The 15,995-nt window shown below is 42.7% G+C and overlaps 1 protein-coding gene across 1 annotated transcript; it reads right to left on the bottom strand.

Moving 5' to 3' along the window:
• Nucleotides 1–6,760: 6,760 nt before the first annotated feature.
• On the bottom strand, nucleotides 6,761–13,163 carry tmc8 (transmembrane channel-like 8). Its single transcript, XM_037690233.1, has 16 exons — nucleotides 13,121–13,163; nucleotides 11,788–12,043; nucleotides 11,315–11,463; nucleotides 11,102–11,230; nucleotides 10,961–11,010; nucleotides 10,721–10,860; nucleotides 10,490–10,637; nucleotides 10,208–10,369; nucleotides 9,968–10,122; nucleotides 9,835–9,875; nucleotides 9,540–9,684; nucleotides 9,178–9,364; nucleotides 7,808–7,956; nucleotides 7,485–7,628; nucleotides 7,288–7,366; nucleotides 6,761–6,878 (listed from the first exon to the last, which is right to left on the bottom strand). The coding sequence occupies exons 1-16, from the start codon at nucleotides 13,161–13,163 to the stop codon at nucleotides 6,807–6,809; spliced, it is 2,049 nt and encodes a 682-aa protein (XP_037546161.1). The 3' UTR covers nucleotides 6,761–6,806.
• Between the last annotated feature and the right edge of the window lie 2,832 nt (nucleotides 13,164–15,995).

Raw genomic sequence — 15,995 nt, 5'->3', positions numbered from 1 at the left:
GTGTTTATTTTATTATGTCTGTTAAAAATGTCTGTATTGATGTGCATACAGTTTAGTTTACATTTAAAACAGTTAAGAGGCTGTATTGTGCAAGTCAAGCATCCAAGCTTACATAAAACGTTGGTTACGTACTGTAACCCCAGATTCTATGAATATAGGCGTAGCCCTTTAAGGCTGTCGCTGATGGTTTATCCCGTTATGCGCAGCATAAGCACTGAAAAAAATTAGTCCACGCCCACCTGCTGTGTGGGCCCCACCCGGTCCGTATAAATTACGTTAAGAGCGGGAAATCGGCTCCCAAAATAGCTTTTTTCTTCAGCCATTTAGGAGCCAGTGAGGCCCGACGCTTAAAGGGCTACGCCTATATTCATAGAATCTGGGGTTACAGTACGTAACCAACGTTCTATTTCATATAGGCTTCGCCCTTTAAGGCTGTCGCTGATGGTTTAAGGGCGAAGCGGATGTGGTCCTCGCCTCACTGGGTCCATACGAACACAGTAAGAAGCGGAAGCTTGCCCAAAAAGCGTCTTGTCACTCAGCTCCCCGTGTGCATAAACTACGCATCGCGTAATTATGTGCCATGCACAGACGCATGTTGTGTAACTATGCGTTCTGACAAACATGAATACCCCGGAAAAACTTTCAACGGGAAGAGGAAGTTTAAAAGAGGGGGGGGAGGGGGGCATGAACCAACTGGTTCATGGCTGAACAGTATAAACAGATTAATGTCCATGAATTGATCAATAATCAAATGAACTGATTGTTAACAATAATCATGAACTGATTAGTGACAATAGAACCAAAATCACAGACACGACTGTGACTGAAAACAACATCTCACACTGTAATGCATGCAGACAGAAGTGAGCTTAAACAGAGTTCCATGAGAACAACAATATTCATTCTGTTAGGGCACTAAGGACAGAATGTGTCATGGAACGAGCCGTTACATCACGTAGGTAAAAGCGAATAAATGAGCAGGGTGTTGACCATGCAGCCGCAGTGCAAATGTCCTGCATTGACATACCATTATGCAGAGCAGTCGAAGATGCGATACCCCTGGTCGAGTGAGCTTAGAGGTTGACAGGAGGCCCTAAATCTGATGCTCTGTAGGCTTCAGAAAAAGGCCTCACACAGCCAGTGTGACAAGCGCTGGATGGATAACGGCGACCTGCAGAAGCATCTCTATAATGCACAAACAATTGTTGAATTTGAACGCATTGCAGCTGTGCGCGTTACGTAACACGTCAACGCCTGCACCGGGCAGAGAAGATGAACAGATGCTTCCCCTTCTGATCTGTGGGGGGGAAAAAACCCCTCCAACGACATCACTCTTGATTTAAAAGAGCTCGTGATGTTTTAGGCATAAAAGCTGGGTTGGTCTTAAAACAGCTGAGCTGCCCGTCAGCCTAATTCTAAGGCATGACGAAACAACAGAGAGGGCAGATAATTACTTACCCTCTTAGCGGGTGTTAAAACCAGCAGCAGGACTGTTTAAAGAGACAAGAATTTAAATGAAAACTGATCCAGAGGCTCAATTGAAGCTTTGATCAGGGCTCGCAGGACCAGCGTTAAATCCCACTGTCGAACAAGTGGGCATGAAACAGGCCTACATCTCTGTACACCTTTTAGAAACCGCTTCATCAGCGGGTGATTAAAAGCTGTTCTGTCTCCAAACCCTTTGTGGCAGGAAGAGATGGCTGCAACGTACGTTAAAGCGTACTGAAAGCCAACTCCCTATCCATCAGGTGTTGTAGAAAAACAACACGCTGCCTAAAAGGCATGAAGTGGTCTCTAAACCTTCTCTGTACACCAGCGCCGAAAAGCCGTACCCTTGATGTGTACAGAACTGTGGTAGATGCAGCACGTGAATCTTGAATTGTGCACACTATCTCCTGAGGGAGACCCATCCTCTAAGTGGGACCGCTCAGCGGTCAAACCCACCGGTGTTGACCTATTTCTGGGTAACTCTTGGTCGCTCCTCCTGCCTGAAGGAGAGCATCCTTCCTCCACGACAGTTCCACGGCGACCCCACAACAGACGTTGCAGGCCTGGGAACCATAGTGCGTTCACACGCCGGGAGCCACCAGGAGAGCTGTCAATCCCTCCTCCTGAACTCGGTTCATGGACCGTAAAAAACAGAGGAGGTGAGGGAAAAGAAACGCGTAAAAAGCGTTTTGGGCCACCGACTGTGAGCAAATGCGTCCCCCCCCAGCGATGGATCGTCTCGCGGGCTCAGGGAAAAAACCGTAGTTGACATTGCGCGTTCTTCTCGCGTCGCAAACAGGTCCACAGCTGCTTTGCCAACTTCTGCTGTGTCTGAAAAACATCAGATCCGGATGGAGGATCCGGTCCACATAACGTGGGCCGCCCTTGGACGTCACATCAGCCCCTCTGTTCAGAACATCGGATATGTAAACCGCTCTAATAAAAGCAGGTTTGATGAACCCAACTCAGTAGCTTCCGCGCAATGTGTAACATCTGGGCTGAACGCACACCCCCCTGGCGGTTTATGTACGCAGCAGTCACCATGTTGTCTGTGTGAATCAACACGTGTTGATTCTGTAGCACGGGAGCAAAATGTTGAATCACATTCAGCACTGTGCGACACTCCAAAACATTGATGTGGGCTGATGTGCGGTGGGGCCACAGCGCCCCTACTGCTTGAGATAGGCATGTTCCCCCCCCCAACCTGACAGAGACGCGTCCGTGAAGACTGACACGTGACGTGGGTCTGCTGACGGGGACTCCCTCTGACAGAGCCAGGGTGTTTCCCCAGTGTCGGAGGTCTGCTCCCATGGAGGGAGGGACAGTGATCATCCGTCTCTTTTGTTTTACTGGATCCACACGCAGACGCGTAAACCACCTCTGGAGGCGTCTCATGTGTAACAAACCCAGCGGGACCACTGTGTGAGCTGATGACGTCATTCCCAACAGCTTCATGACGGAGACAGCTGTTACCACTTTGCCAGGTCTTACGTGGCGTAATTGGTTTTTAGAGTGTCGATTCTTGTTTGTGATAAACGAGCCGTCATGGTAATTGAGTTTAATTCCACTCCCAGATAACAATTATCTGGGCCGGGAAAATCGAGCTCTTCTTCCAGTTATGGCGAAACCCAGATTTAGCAGGTGTGATGCTAACACCTGAGCCTGTATCAATGCTTCCTGTCTGGAGTGAGACAGGGGCAGCAGGTCGTCCAGGTAAAACAAAACTCTCATCCCTGCTTGTGCAGTGGATGCAGGGCTGTCTCCACACACTTTGAGAACGTACGAGGCGCGAGGGAGTACCCAAAAAAGGCAACCTGTTGTACTGGTACTTCATCCCTTGAAAGGCGAAACGCAGAAATTTTCTGTGTTTTGGGATGATTGGTGTGTGAAAATAGGCATCTTTTAAAACGATGGAGACAAACCAGTCGTTTTCCTGGATGTTGTCCAACAGCTGTCTGTTCATCAACATGTGAAAAAATCTGTTCATGATCGCTTTGTTGAAAGCTGACAGATCCAGAATCGGTCTCATCCCTCCGGTCTTTTTGGGGACCAGGAAGTAGCGTGAGTAAAACCCTGTGTTTTCCTCCTCGTTGGGAACTCTTGAGATTACACCTTTTATCAGAAGCTCTTGGACTTCTGCATTTAAGGCTGAGACTTGGTCTGGTGATGACAGGACCGTCTCTATAACTCCTCCGAACGGAGGGGGTCGGGTTGCAAACTGCAGCGTGTAACCCTTGCATAACACTCTGTCCATCCATCTGTCCGGTGAGCATGTTTTTAACCACTCTGCGTGACGTTCGTGGAGTGGACGTGCGTTTAAATGATGTGCCGTGTTTTGAACGGATGTCATCCAAACCTCCGCCTCGACCGCCGTCATGCGTCGCGGAAATGTTTTCCGCGTGACCCAAGGCGAGGCTTTCTCGAAAGGGCTGTTCTGCGCGCGCCCGCGCGCTGTGACTGGATCGCGGACCAACCTTCATGTCCGGGCGGGGCGGTGTGTGCTGAGGCGAGGCGTGTGTCAGCTGATGAAGTGAAGGTTGTGAGCCTCGCGGGAGCGCACGTTTCCTCTGGAGGGACGCGCGCCGCTCTCGCTGAGGGCGGGGCCCGTCATTGGATTCATTCAGCTGTCTCACGCTTATGCCGCCGTGAGCTGCTGATCGCTGAGACGCGGTGGATGACGGCCACTCGCGTTCATTCAGGAGAGGCGTGTGTTGTTTTCGCTGAGAGCAGGGACCTCCACCGGACCCGGCCTGCGGTCCCACATTTATCCCGATGTGGGCCGGTGAGCGCCGGGCAGCTGTGCGTGCATCATCGACACAGTGCCGTTTGGATGGAGGCTGCCTGCCTCGCTCGGGTGCGCGTTAACACCGTTGGGTGGTGATCGTGCGGGTCTGATTGACAACAAGTTATTTCGCTTACCGTGGTGTCACGTGAGCGTCTGGGCATGTGAAGGAGCGGCGGTGGATTTAAAAAACCTTTATTTAAGGACACCGGCTCTTATGAGTGGAGGATGTGTGTGTAGCGGCTGTGAGCTCATCCGAGCTTACAGACTGGCTAAAAACAGGCATTTTGATCTTTGAAAAATCATTTATTCAATTCCTGTGTCATTTATACACACATCCTCCGCAGACCGTCATTTCTTAAAACTTCTCCCCCGTGAGCCCTGCGGTTTGTTTGCTCCGAGCGCCGTCTGCAGGCGATCTCTGGGGAAAACGCTGAAGTGCAGGCTGCCGGACTGAGGAGGGGTGGTCTCTGGCGGGCGGGGCTGGTGGTGGAGCTGGGCGAGACGAAGCTGCTGCTGCCGTGGAGCGTCGATGTTTCTGCCTCTGCTTTCGACGATCTCTCCAGCGGGCTGGAGGACGGAATGAGCCGCGCGGCTTGATGAGATGGCGTACAGCTTCCGACGTCTCCTCCGACTGCTTCGAATTCGTCAGCATGGACGTCAAGCTGCTTCCGAACAGCGCGTCCGATGAGATGGGGCCCTCCATCCGGTCTTTGTGCAGCTTTTCCGGCAGCAATGGAGAGTGACGGAGCCAGATGGAACGTTGGATTACCGTCATCCATGCTACAATCCTCGACAGGCAAACCGAGGGAGCGGCGCACATGTTGAGGATGGCGTCTGCCGATTACACAGGGAGCTCTTTGTCTCCTCCGGCAGGTCTGAGGTCTCCAGCCTTTTCGACATGCTAAATGCTAGCAGCGCATGTTGTTGCTAACTGCGGTTGCCTGAAAACACGTCGGTGGGCTCGATTGGAGAGCTTTGGTCGCCGTCTGGTTCCTCCGGAGGGACGGGACGCTGCTCCGACCTGGACAGCTTCGCTCCGGAAGCTTCCGCGAGGCTTGGCTCCAGGGGAGGGAACCGAGGAATAGCGTCAGTTGCCTTACAGAAGGAGTTCTTTGTCTCCAAGGCAGGTCTGCGGCCTTCAGTCCCTTGGACATGCTATATGCTAGCAGCGCACGTTGTTGCTAACTGCGGCTGCCTGGAAAAAACACGTCAGTGAAAAATAACCTTTCCGCCGATCATCCGAACTGGCGGGAAAAGGCGAGGGACGTAGAAAAAAGGGGTCCCTTCATGTCAGCCTCCTCCCGGGTTCCGCCGGGCAACCCCTGAGGGCGCTGTCGGCCGGGAGCGGTGTGATCGCCGATGCGAAACGAGGTGGGATGGGGTGAGCATTCACTCAGCCCCCCTCCACCTACACTACGCTCCCCGGGAGGGAATGAGCAGCGGGGGCTGCAGCTGAGCACACCTTGCCCCGGAGGAACCATCCGGTTCGCCCCGAGGGTCGGCGATAAGAGGAAAAACACAAGATGGCGTTGTCCAGCGTGTAATGACCTGTCACTGGGAAATGTTCCCCGACGCTTACCTTGGAATAAGACTGCTGTCATCTTCTCCTCGGGGAGGAGAACTCACCGGACGACCGGAGGTTGACTGCCGGGCCAAGCATCTTCCGCAAAGGTTGGTCATTTACACAATTTATCTTCTTTGTTCTTCTGACAGTGCTATATTAGCTCGCTGAAGAAAAAATGGGGGAGCCGATTTCCCGCTCTTAACGTAATTTATACGGACCGGGTGGGGCCCACACAGCAGGTGGGCGTGGACTAATTTTTTTCAGTGCTTATGCTGCGCATAACGGGATAAACCATCAGCGACAGCCTTAAAGGGCGAAGCCTATATGAAATAGAACAACAAACTTATTAAACGGATGAAAAAAGTTACACTGTAAAGGTTGCATTATTACTGGTGGGATATTTTGTTGGTAAAACATAGCTTCATTTATTTGGTTTTATTTTGATTTATATGATAATAAAAGATGTGGTAAGGTGGAGAAGTGGGAAGAGTTGCAGCCTCATAGCAAGAAGGTCAAAGGTTCTCCTCCAGTCTGGGACTTTCTGTGTGGCGTTAGTTGGCATGTTCTCCCTGTGCATGTGTGGGTTTTCTCTGGTTTTCTCCCACTGACCAAACAAACACGTATGTCAGGTTCAATGGTAACTCTAAACTGTCCCTAGGTATGAGTTAGAGAGTGGATGGTTGTTTGTCTCCATGTGTGTCACTATGATGGACCTGTCTTCTCACACAATGAAGGCTCCTCAGCAGCCCAGAAAAGAAAAATCTGGTAAAGAAAATGGATGGTTGATGATGAGTTCATCAGTCCCGATACTGCACAGTTTGCTTTTTTTTTTTACTCAAAGCCTTCTTGCAGTTGTATTATTATTTTTTTTTGCTATTGGGAAGCTTTAAATTAAAGCTGAAGTCTGTCGACTGACACACGGCGTCCTTCATGCCACTCAAGATGTTCTTTGGTGGATGCAGAAGGTCCTCAGGTTACGTTCTTCCGACTTCTTAGCAATGTGGCGTGTTCCTTCACCAAAAAACGTTTATCTGAGCTGCTCTGCAGGAGGAACAAAAAGAAATTACAGGTGAAACTTGACTGAGCATTGATGTCTCAAATAAAATTGTCTAACAGGAGCAAAAATAAATTAAGTTTAAGTTGCATGTTTATCATCCTTATATAGGTGATTGATTTGTTTGAACATATAATGGAACTTAAAAGTTTGTACCTTTTTTTACACGAGTATTTGTTTTTTTTAATACAAAATCTTATTAAAACAATATCTAAATCTGCAAAAAACAATTATCTATGTTAAACAAATATTGCAATTATTGTACAGAATAGTTTATTTTAAACAAAACAATTCAAATTCTGGGTTCAAAACTGTGTATAACTTGTCTCTTTCTGAATTGTGGGAAACAGTCTTATGACTTATTTTTTAGGGACACTGAGTTAGGTGGTGTCTTACCATAACCAGCATGTCTTTTAGTCTCTCAATTGCTTTCTGATTGGCTCGTCCCCTTGAGACATATGAGGTAAGGATGATGCTAAGGACATAGAATGCCACATTTATGGTTCATTTCATATTTATACATCAGCTGATCAATCAGAATTGTTCAAGAAGCGTACATGGCTGATCTACTATTACTCATTTTGAATACTTACATCTCAGCTAATATAAGTGGCAGGGCAAATGCCTCTGACGCCAAGTATCGAAGAACGGACTGGGCTGACCTGGGAAGACTGTTCACACAAACCTCTGTTACGTTAAACGCACTTTCTTCATTTCCAAATGGACCACAGGACAACCTGGAGCAGGAAGCAGAGACCTCTTTGTTACTAAAATACCTTAAATAAATAAGTAAAATAAAATTACACAATTGTATGCATTCAGTTTTAGATTAAAATTTGAGGGCAACATGTACCGGTAATGCATGTGAATAAGAACTAGAATAAAATGAAATAAAACAAAATAGAGAAATGTGTACATGGTTTTGTCTTTAGGGTGGTAGAAGTCAAAGACCAGTGCAGCTGCAGCCATGAAGAGACCAAGTAACAACATGAAATAAAACAAAACAGAGGAGTTGGAGGCTCGAAACATCCTCTGCTCCGCTTCACAACATCGCAGGACACTGAACTGAAGAAACAGAGAGACAGACAAAACATGAACAATGAAGGAAAAATTATAAGTCTACGTCAAGATCAATAGTACTTTTGATAATAACCCCTAATGTTGAGGACATGAAGACAATATTATTTTAGCTCTTATTTATACTATGTGATGACAAAAGTGTAAATTATTTACATAAATAATAATCCACATATTCACATACAATAACTTAGCATAACGACCAGAAACCAACTGGTCTTGCTATTAGCTTAGCTTAGGAAAAACACCAGCCTACAAAGTATGTTGTTAGCTTAGCTAAGCAAGAAAATCAGATACTAATCAGTATGATGTCAGCTCAACTAAGCAGAAAGACTAGAAACTAACTAGTATGCTATTAACTTTCTTTTCTTCTTCTTTCGGCTGCTCCTTTCTTCAAGGGTTGCCACCGTGAACTAACTCGCATGAAGACTTGGCAACTGTTTTTACGCTGGATGTCCTTCCTGATGCAACCACAGACCACTGAACTTCCACAGCCCTCTGTGTGGAGCAGAGGGCTGCTATACAGGGCGCCCAGGTGAGCAGATGGTGGGGGTTAGGGGTCTTGCTCAAGGGCCCAGAGTGGGGCAAATGAGGGTGGAGGCAGGTGTAGATGTTTCACCTTTCCCACCCATATTTTATTTTATGTTGTCAGTCGGGGGAGTTGAACCGGCAACCTTCCAAGCACAGGCCCATCTTCTCTAACCTCTGCACCACCACTCCTCTTAATATACTCTATCTTGGCACAAGGGTCAGAAATTACCTGGTGTGGCTGTTAGCTTAGCAAAAACACCTGAAACTGATAGCTTACCGTCTATTGTTAGCATAGCTTAGCAGAAATACCAGAACTCTTTGAAAGTCTTAGCTGTTTGGTTTCACAAATACGCAGTAAATTTACAAAAAAGGATGTTGCATGTCATGTTGACTATGTGTGATAAAAAACCTGCAAGCTTTATGTTCAGACCGTTCATTTTGTTCAGTCTTTTTGCTAAGCCGAGCTAACCTGCTGCTAGTCTCATCTCTATATTTTATGTACATGCATTAATAAAAATTCTTAGTTTAGATGAGAAAAAAACAACAACACAAAACAATATGAGTAGTTACAAGCTACTGAACTGGTATGTTTTCGTTTCATACTGCTGCCTGTTTTACTAATGAGGTAAATAAGTTGCATTAATTATGGCAATTAATAACAAACATGGCTCAGACAACCTTTTTTATGTAGAATGTGAACACCAGAGTGATGATTCCTATCAGAGGCAGCAGAGGGCAGTAATAGACTCCCACCCAGGACACGGTCTGAACATAAACCAGATCCAGCACATTGAATGGGATCAGGAAGCGTTGTTTCCCAGACAACCGAATCAGCAAAGATGTTGGGAACTTCTTCTGCAAAAGCCTGCCAAACAGTAGAAAAATACGTTAACTGACTTTACAAAAGTATCAGAGATTAAGTTTTTCTTGATTTGCTGTGAATTCAAGTCAGGAGGCACCAAGCAGGTGTGTTTTTTGTTTAAATCAGCATGTCATGACTAAAAAAAGATAGAAACGCTGTTAATTTCATTCAAACCCACTTCCTGGGGTAGTTCAGAAGAAAGGTGCTAAAGAAAGTAGCAAGGAAGTTGAAGATACACAGCTTGTACATCTCTCTGCCGAATTGGTTTTCTCTGCACTGAGAAGTTTGCTGCAGGGAAAAAAACAACAACACAAAAATCAAAACTTCAACAACAACAAAAACATTTAAAATGATATTACCAGAATGCAAGTTGTGAATGTCTGAGCAACACACAATGCTTTTATGAGCTCAGTGTGTGTGAAAAGTTAAATGTCACTCTTAACTCACATTAAGATTTGATGTGAAGACAGAACCTAAGTAGATCCCCACGGAAGCCAGTTTCAAGAAGATGCTCCTGAAAAAACAAATAAATGCAACAACACATTGTGAGTCCTTGCAGCTGGGGCTGTGTTTTTGCACAACAACTGTTTGCCCTCTTCTTCTTACCTCACAAGTGTTACATTCACTTGCACTGTCAAGGAGTAGTCTTCGAAAGATGAGATCTTGCGGAAGATGTGAGGGAGGACTAGGTTTACAAATGTAATAGTGATTGGAGGAATATACTGAAGGACCAGCTTGACCAACCAGTTGTATTTTTCATTCTAAAGAACACAATTACATGAAAAAACTCTTTAACAAATTCATTTATTACATATTGTAGGAAAAAAAATCAAGATCTGATCTTACGTTTTTAAAGGCTATTCTTGACAAGAAGATGAGGTAAAACGCTCCTCCAAGCAGAGATATAACAAGTAGGTTGAGGATGAACCTGAGCAGGTAGAGACGCACCTTCTGCCTTAATGTCCTCTGAGCCTTACGCAAGGAGAAGCTCTGCTCCTCCAGGAACAGCTGAGGAACAGATACATTTTTTTTTTAAATCCACCTTTACCTTCAGCAGCAGACAACAAGTGTACAAACACACATATGATTGAAGGACTTATATGTACGTGTAGATGTCTGTCCGTTCACCTTGAGGTCATGTCTGATGAAGCTGTGCTTGAGAGCAGCAGCTGAAGGATCCTGGATGTTGAAGTCCCAACCACAGAAGATCTTAAAGCTCACATTCACACTGTACCTTTTCCCGAGCATCCAGGTGTGCTTATAGCCAACAATTGTTCTGTGAGAGATGAGCAGATGTAAAATAAAACAACCGATGACGTATTTTTTCAGCATAGCTAGTACTTTGTATGAATCGCTGACCTGCGGACCACCATGATGAGACTGAGCAGGAAGATGGTGAGGATTCCAGCGAGGTACAACAGAGGTGTGTTCAAACAGGGCAACTTCAGAGAGCCACGTTTGTAAAAACCAAAGAAGACAGGAGAACGATCCAGAAACCCCTTTTTAAGATAACAGAAGAGACATCTGCATTAAATGACACAAGTACAGAAAACATTTAGTGCATATGCACAAACAAAACAAACAAAAAAAAACTCCTACCGATCCAAGGAATACATCTAAAACGGAGTCGTTTTTTTCAAATCTCAGTTCTGAGAAAAAATGGAAAATGACCATTCTTAAGAACTTTAGGAACACATATACATATTTAAGTTTTGCATAATCCCCTCCTTTCTGACTTACCAGTGCTCTTACTATAATATACCGTGGGCCCCAAAATGAAGCCCCCGATGAGAACGCAGTGTAGCAGGTTCAAGTAAATCAGATATCTGAGGAAAACAAAGTAGGCCTTCACACCTACTCCAAACTTTCCTGGAACAAAAGGGGTATGCCAGTCACTAAAACTGTGTAAATACACAATACATGAAGAATAAATGTACTTGTGGTATGTGTTACCTTGGATTTGATGGAGTGTGTGTCGCCACAGCAACAGGCTGGATACCGCCTCTCTCATCTGAACCCGAACCCTCTTCCTGTTGGTGCTCTGGCTCCGTATCCAAGACTCCCAAAACCCAATGTTGCTGATTTGCATCTTCCTCCTTTCCCTAACCAGCAGTATAGTTGTATCAGTGTTAATGGTGTATTGTTTGATTATATACTCAGGTCAAATCATCAGTAATACATAAAAACAATCACAGTAAACAAACTGAAGCTAACAAAAAACTAATATTACTGTTAAAGGCCATCTTGCTGCCTACCAATGTCCTGGATTTAGACTATAAGATCATCTCATGATAAGTGTTGTAGCCATTTGAGATATTTGGTAACAGAAAAACTGTGTTGACTCCAACAGTTAATGCTTAAGTTTTACACAAAATGTTTCAGTTAGCTCTCAGATTACGTGCTGGGGATGTGTCTCAGTTTCTCACATGGCTCCTCTCTTCCCTTGCATACACATAGCCAGGTTTCTGAGTGGCTGTGAGGATGTCTTGTCTCTGGGTCCCCTGGACACAAAGCTGTGGTTGAAGTCCTCCACAGACCCCAGAGCACACTTTTGGGCCTCATCCAGAGTACCATGTCTGTTCTGCTCAGGCCGAGTAGCCTGAACACTGGGCAGCAGGTCAAATATCGCTGTCTGATAGTACTCATATGAGTCCGAGGACAGGGTGGACTGAGTGCTTTCATCTGCAGTAAAAACAAAAGGTATTTTTACAACATGTTGGCTTACATTCCAGTAGACATAATCTTAAGATTGGTTAGCTAACTAGCACTAATGCTATTTCAGGAATCCAGACTCAGTGTCTAGTGAAAACTAAAGTTGTTCACAAAAACAACCATATTATTACACCTGGACTTTTTGCATTCTAAAGCAAAGGTCCAGTCAGGTCCAACATGGTCACATTCTGGCTTAAAATGACAGACTCTGAAGAATGAAAAAACTAATTTCTGTCCCACTGGTTAAAACCTTTTGATACAGTGTTTGGTCAAACCAACGCTCACTACGGTCAACAGCTTTAATGCAACAGTTTCTAGAGTGCATGATGCTTTAGATGAGATGGACAGAATCAATGTTTATCAATCTAGTATCATAAGACCTTCTCCAAAACAACTTGGATTCTATTAGTTGACTAAAAAACATTCAGTTTGTGAATTTTCTTATCCAGTTTAATCCAAACACACTGCAAAACTTGTAAAACAATGTGTTTTGAAAGACTCAATCAAAGTTGAGACATAATGCACAGCAGCACAATTCAGGTAAACCAAATACAGCATATTAGCACAAACACCTCAATAACTATGAAGCACGGCAGTGGAGGGCTAATGATTTTTGTTTTGCAGCCACAAAATCAGGACATCTTACAGACACTGAGCCAAGCACAGATTAACTGTAAAACAAGAAAGTGATAGCATCTGACTGACAGCTAGCATGGCTAAAATTTCATTAAGTAGAGCACCGACTCCCAAATTTACCATGGTTTGATCCACAAAATGAACAAGAGATTTGTAAACCGGTCTATTGCTTATTTAAGTGTACAAATGTTGGTAATTTTATAAACTAAAAAATATAGTCTGGGTTTGAATTTTAAACTGTTTCTGCATGTGGCTTATTTTTGATCAACGAATATGCCACATGTTGCTTTTCTGAGGTTACAGTTGCATAATTTCAGGACATGGTAAGAACCAGAAACATATTAATAAATAAATAAATTAATATTTAATTCAGGTCGTCCCACATACATGAAAGAAAAAAAATTCTATTACCTGACATGAGTCTCATGAAGTTCACATTTCTCTGGTCCTCCATTTCACCTTACAATTTCCTCTTTAATGAAACAACATAAAAAACTAGGCTCTTTATCAACACGTATCACTAACCTCTCCACTTAAGCTGCAACCTAAAGTCCTGAAAAATAAGTTACTTCCTCAGTCTGCACCAGAATATTCTGTTTCACACTTCACTGGAAGCGTCATGCAGATGCAAACCTCTGAAAGGCCAATCATTTTCCACTTGTTGGTGCAGCTCATTTTACTGAAGGTGGTGCAGATCTCACATCTGTCTGCACTGCGGCTGAATTTGACAGAACTCAGGAAATCACATGACAGGATGCAAAATCAAACTTACAACATGACATGACACACACGCACGCACATGCACACAGTGGACTAATAGGCACATAGAGAGGTTTTGTAGAACATAATGAAATGCAGACAACGCCAACCCCTTTTTTTCTACTTCATCACCAAAAGCAAAAGGCTGATGGTGTTTTTTTGCCTGTGTCTCAGCGTGTTCATTGACCAGTGGATACGATTTTAATTGAACCTACAGAAGCTTACAGGATATGAAAGATGATCCACAACTCTTTAACTTTTGGATTCAACCCCATTCAACATGGCTGCCCCACAGCTAATCAACATTAGTAAACAGAAAAATGGTTATAACAATAACCAAAATAAAGCTTTTGTTTCAAATTAAATTATTTACTGTCTTTATATCTCTGACATCAAAGTGCTTCTTCGCTTCTGGGTCAAAAATTGAGAATAATGTAGACTAAGTACTGTCATAATAATGGACTTCTTCAGTTATGTGGAAAGACACTTCAGTGTCTACTCAGGAAAATGTTTCACCATTTGCAACAGATCGTGGCTAGAAAGCTCTTTACACCTACTCAGTCTGCCACAAAGACATCTGAGGCTTCCAGTCATTACGTTTTACCAGGAAACATGCAACAGACTTTCTTTACTAATATTTCAATCCAGTTAGTTTCAGTTCTACACAAACTTTAATTTTGTAGCTAATTTTCATCAACGCACAAGCAAATATAAAATAAAATATATAAATGTGGTGTGTATAAAATATAAATAAATAAATAAACAAGGAAATACAAAAGTGCTAAGATTTAGAAAAGCGGATGTTAAATTTTAATATTGACATTTCTTCAAAGTTAACCCAAAGCATTCACTGATTATTGGCAGTGGAAGTTTGTATATGTTGCCACACTTAATGCACTCAAAAAAAATTATTTAATTTGTTTTTAGTGCAAGTTAATCATTATACAACTACTCCATCTCTTTCACTGTGAAGAACTGATGCATTAGTCTTTGATTTTTTTTAACTTAATTTTGAATAATCTCTACATGAAGAGAGAAAACGGTGTATTCCTTTAACAATTTTATAGTCAAATCTCTCATTCACATTCAAATGTGCCAAAATCAGTCAGAAAATCAGGGAAAAACTTTGAGCCAACACCCTCTTTGATGAAGACAATTTAATACATGACACATTTTAAGCAGCTGAGAAATATTCCTCTTTGAGAAAAATAAATATGATATATAAATAAAGGGTAGGTTTTGATTGGCAAGTAAACAAAAACTGAAATATATTTTCTGCAATATGACAGTTTATGTACTTATTTAATTTATATCTCCTGCTGTAGAAAGCTGAAGGAGTACAATGGTTTTTGTAAAAACGGTAGCTTTAACTTTTGGAGTCAACCTTGTTTGTCTGTTAGCAAAATATCTCATAAACCACTGGATGGATTATAATGAAATATCCAGCAGGCAAGTGGATACACCTAAACAACTGTTTTACTTTTAGAGACAAGTAAATTCAAGATATTAACCAATAAAAAATAATAACAAAAATAGCTACAACTCTGTCATTTATAGATATTGACCTAGAATGTGGTAGTTGTTGAGATTCACTCACATACTCATGTGTTTTTAAAAGTTTTGTCCAAAACTGTCATTACCAAAGATTATCTTAGTTTAACAAAGGTGGGTGATATGCATCCCTTCAAAGAATGCTAAAGTATTTAATTAGTTCCTTTATTTAACTATGCTTGTCACTTGTTTATAGTTTTGTTTTTCTTATTTTAAAATGAGACTTTTTTTTTTTATTAAACGTATACAAACAACATCAAAAAAGGTACAATAATATATACATTATGTGTTCACGCTACGTCTTTACAAAGTTACAACTAGCAAACAAATCTAACCAAATAAGAAGAATACAAAATAAATACAACTGTACAAACAAAACCCCAAAATGAATAAAAAAAACTAATGGGGCATATTGTATTTACAACATAAAAGTCCAGGGCATTTGTTACACATCAAATGTTTTCAAAAAAGACATCAACTTATTAGCATTTTTTGACTTCACCAAACACAAAGACTTATAAAACAAATTTAACTCATTCTTCCACTGTATAAAGTTAGGGATGGTTTTAATGAAGCGACATTTGTGTATGTAATGTTTGGCTAACAGCAGAACATTATTTATATCATAGTCAATGTTATGATCATTAACAAAAACACCAAATGTAATCTCTTGGATGGTTAAATCTGTTAAATGTACCCCATGAACCCAGATAAACTGGTGAAGATCTTGCCATAAGTATTGTACAATGTCACATGTTAAAAACAAATGATCCAAATCCTCAGTTACTTTCTCACAGAATACACACTTATCCACAAACAATTTAAACCTGTGTCTCATAAAGTCATTGGCTGGATACATTTTGTTTATAATTCTGAACTGCATTTCTTTGATTTTGGATGAGAGAGGAAAAGATAACTATTTGTCTCTAATCTTCTTAAATTGTTCCTTATTGAAATCTCTGAGGATATATTGCCT

This window comes from Nematolebias whitei, chromosome 16, assembly GCF_014905685.2.
Source record: "Nematolebias whitei isolate Nwh7 chromosome 16, NemWhi1, whole genome shotgun sequence".
Taxonomy (NCBI): Eukaryota; Metazoa; Chordata; class Actinopteri; order Cyprinodontiformes; family Rivulidae; genus Nematolebias; species Nematolebias whitei.
Note: the sequence above shows the minus strand (reverse complement) of the source record. Positions and strands in the feature narration are given on the sequence as shown.

Bases quoted from the DNA above. Each gene is read 5' to 3' on its own strand.
- tmc8 (XM_037690233.1), bottom strand. From the start codon at position 13,163: ATGGAGGACCAGAGAAATGTGAACTTCATGAGACTCATGTCAG. The intron at 10,861-10,960 runs GTAGGAGTTTTT...TATCTTAAAAAG, and splicing joins TAGATGTATTCCTTGGATCG to GGGTTTCTGGATCGTTCTCC. The intron at 9,876-9,967 runs GTAAGAAGAAGA...TTGTTTTTTCAG, and splicing joins GTGAATGTAACACTTGTGAG to GAGCATCTTCTTGAAACTGG.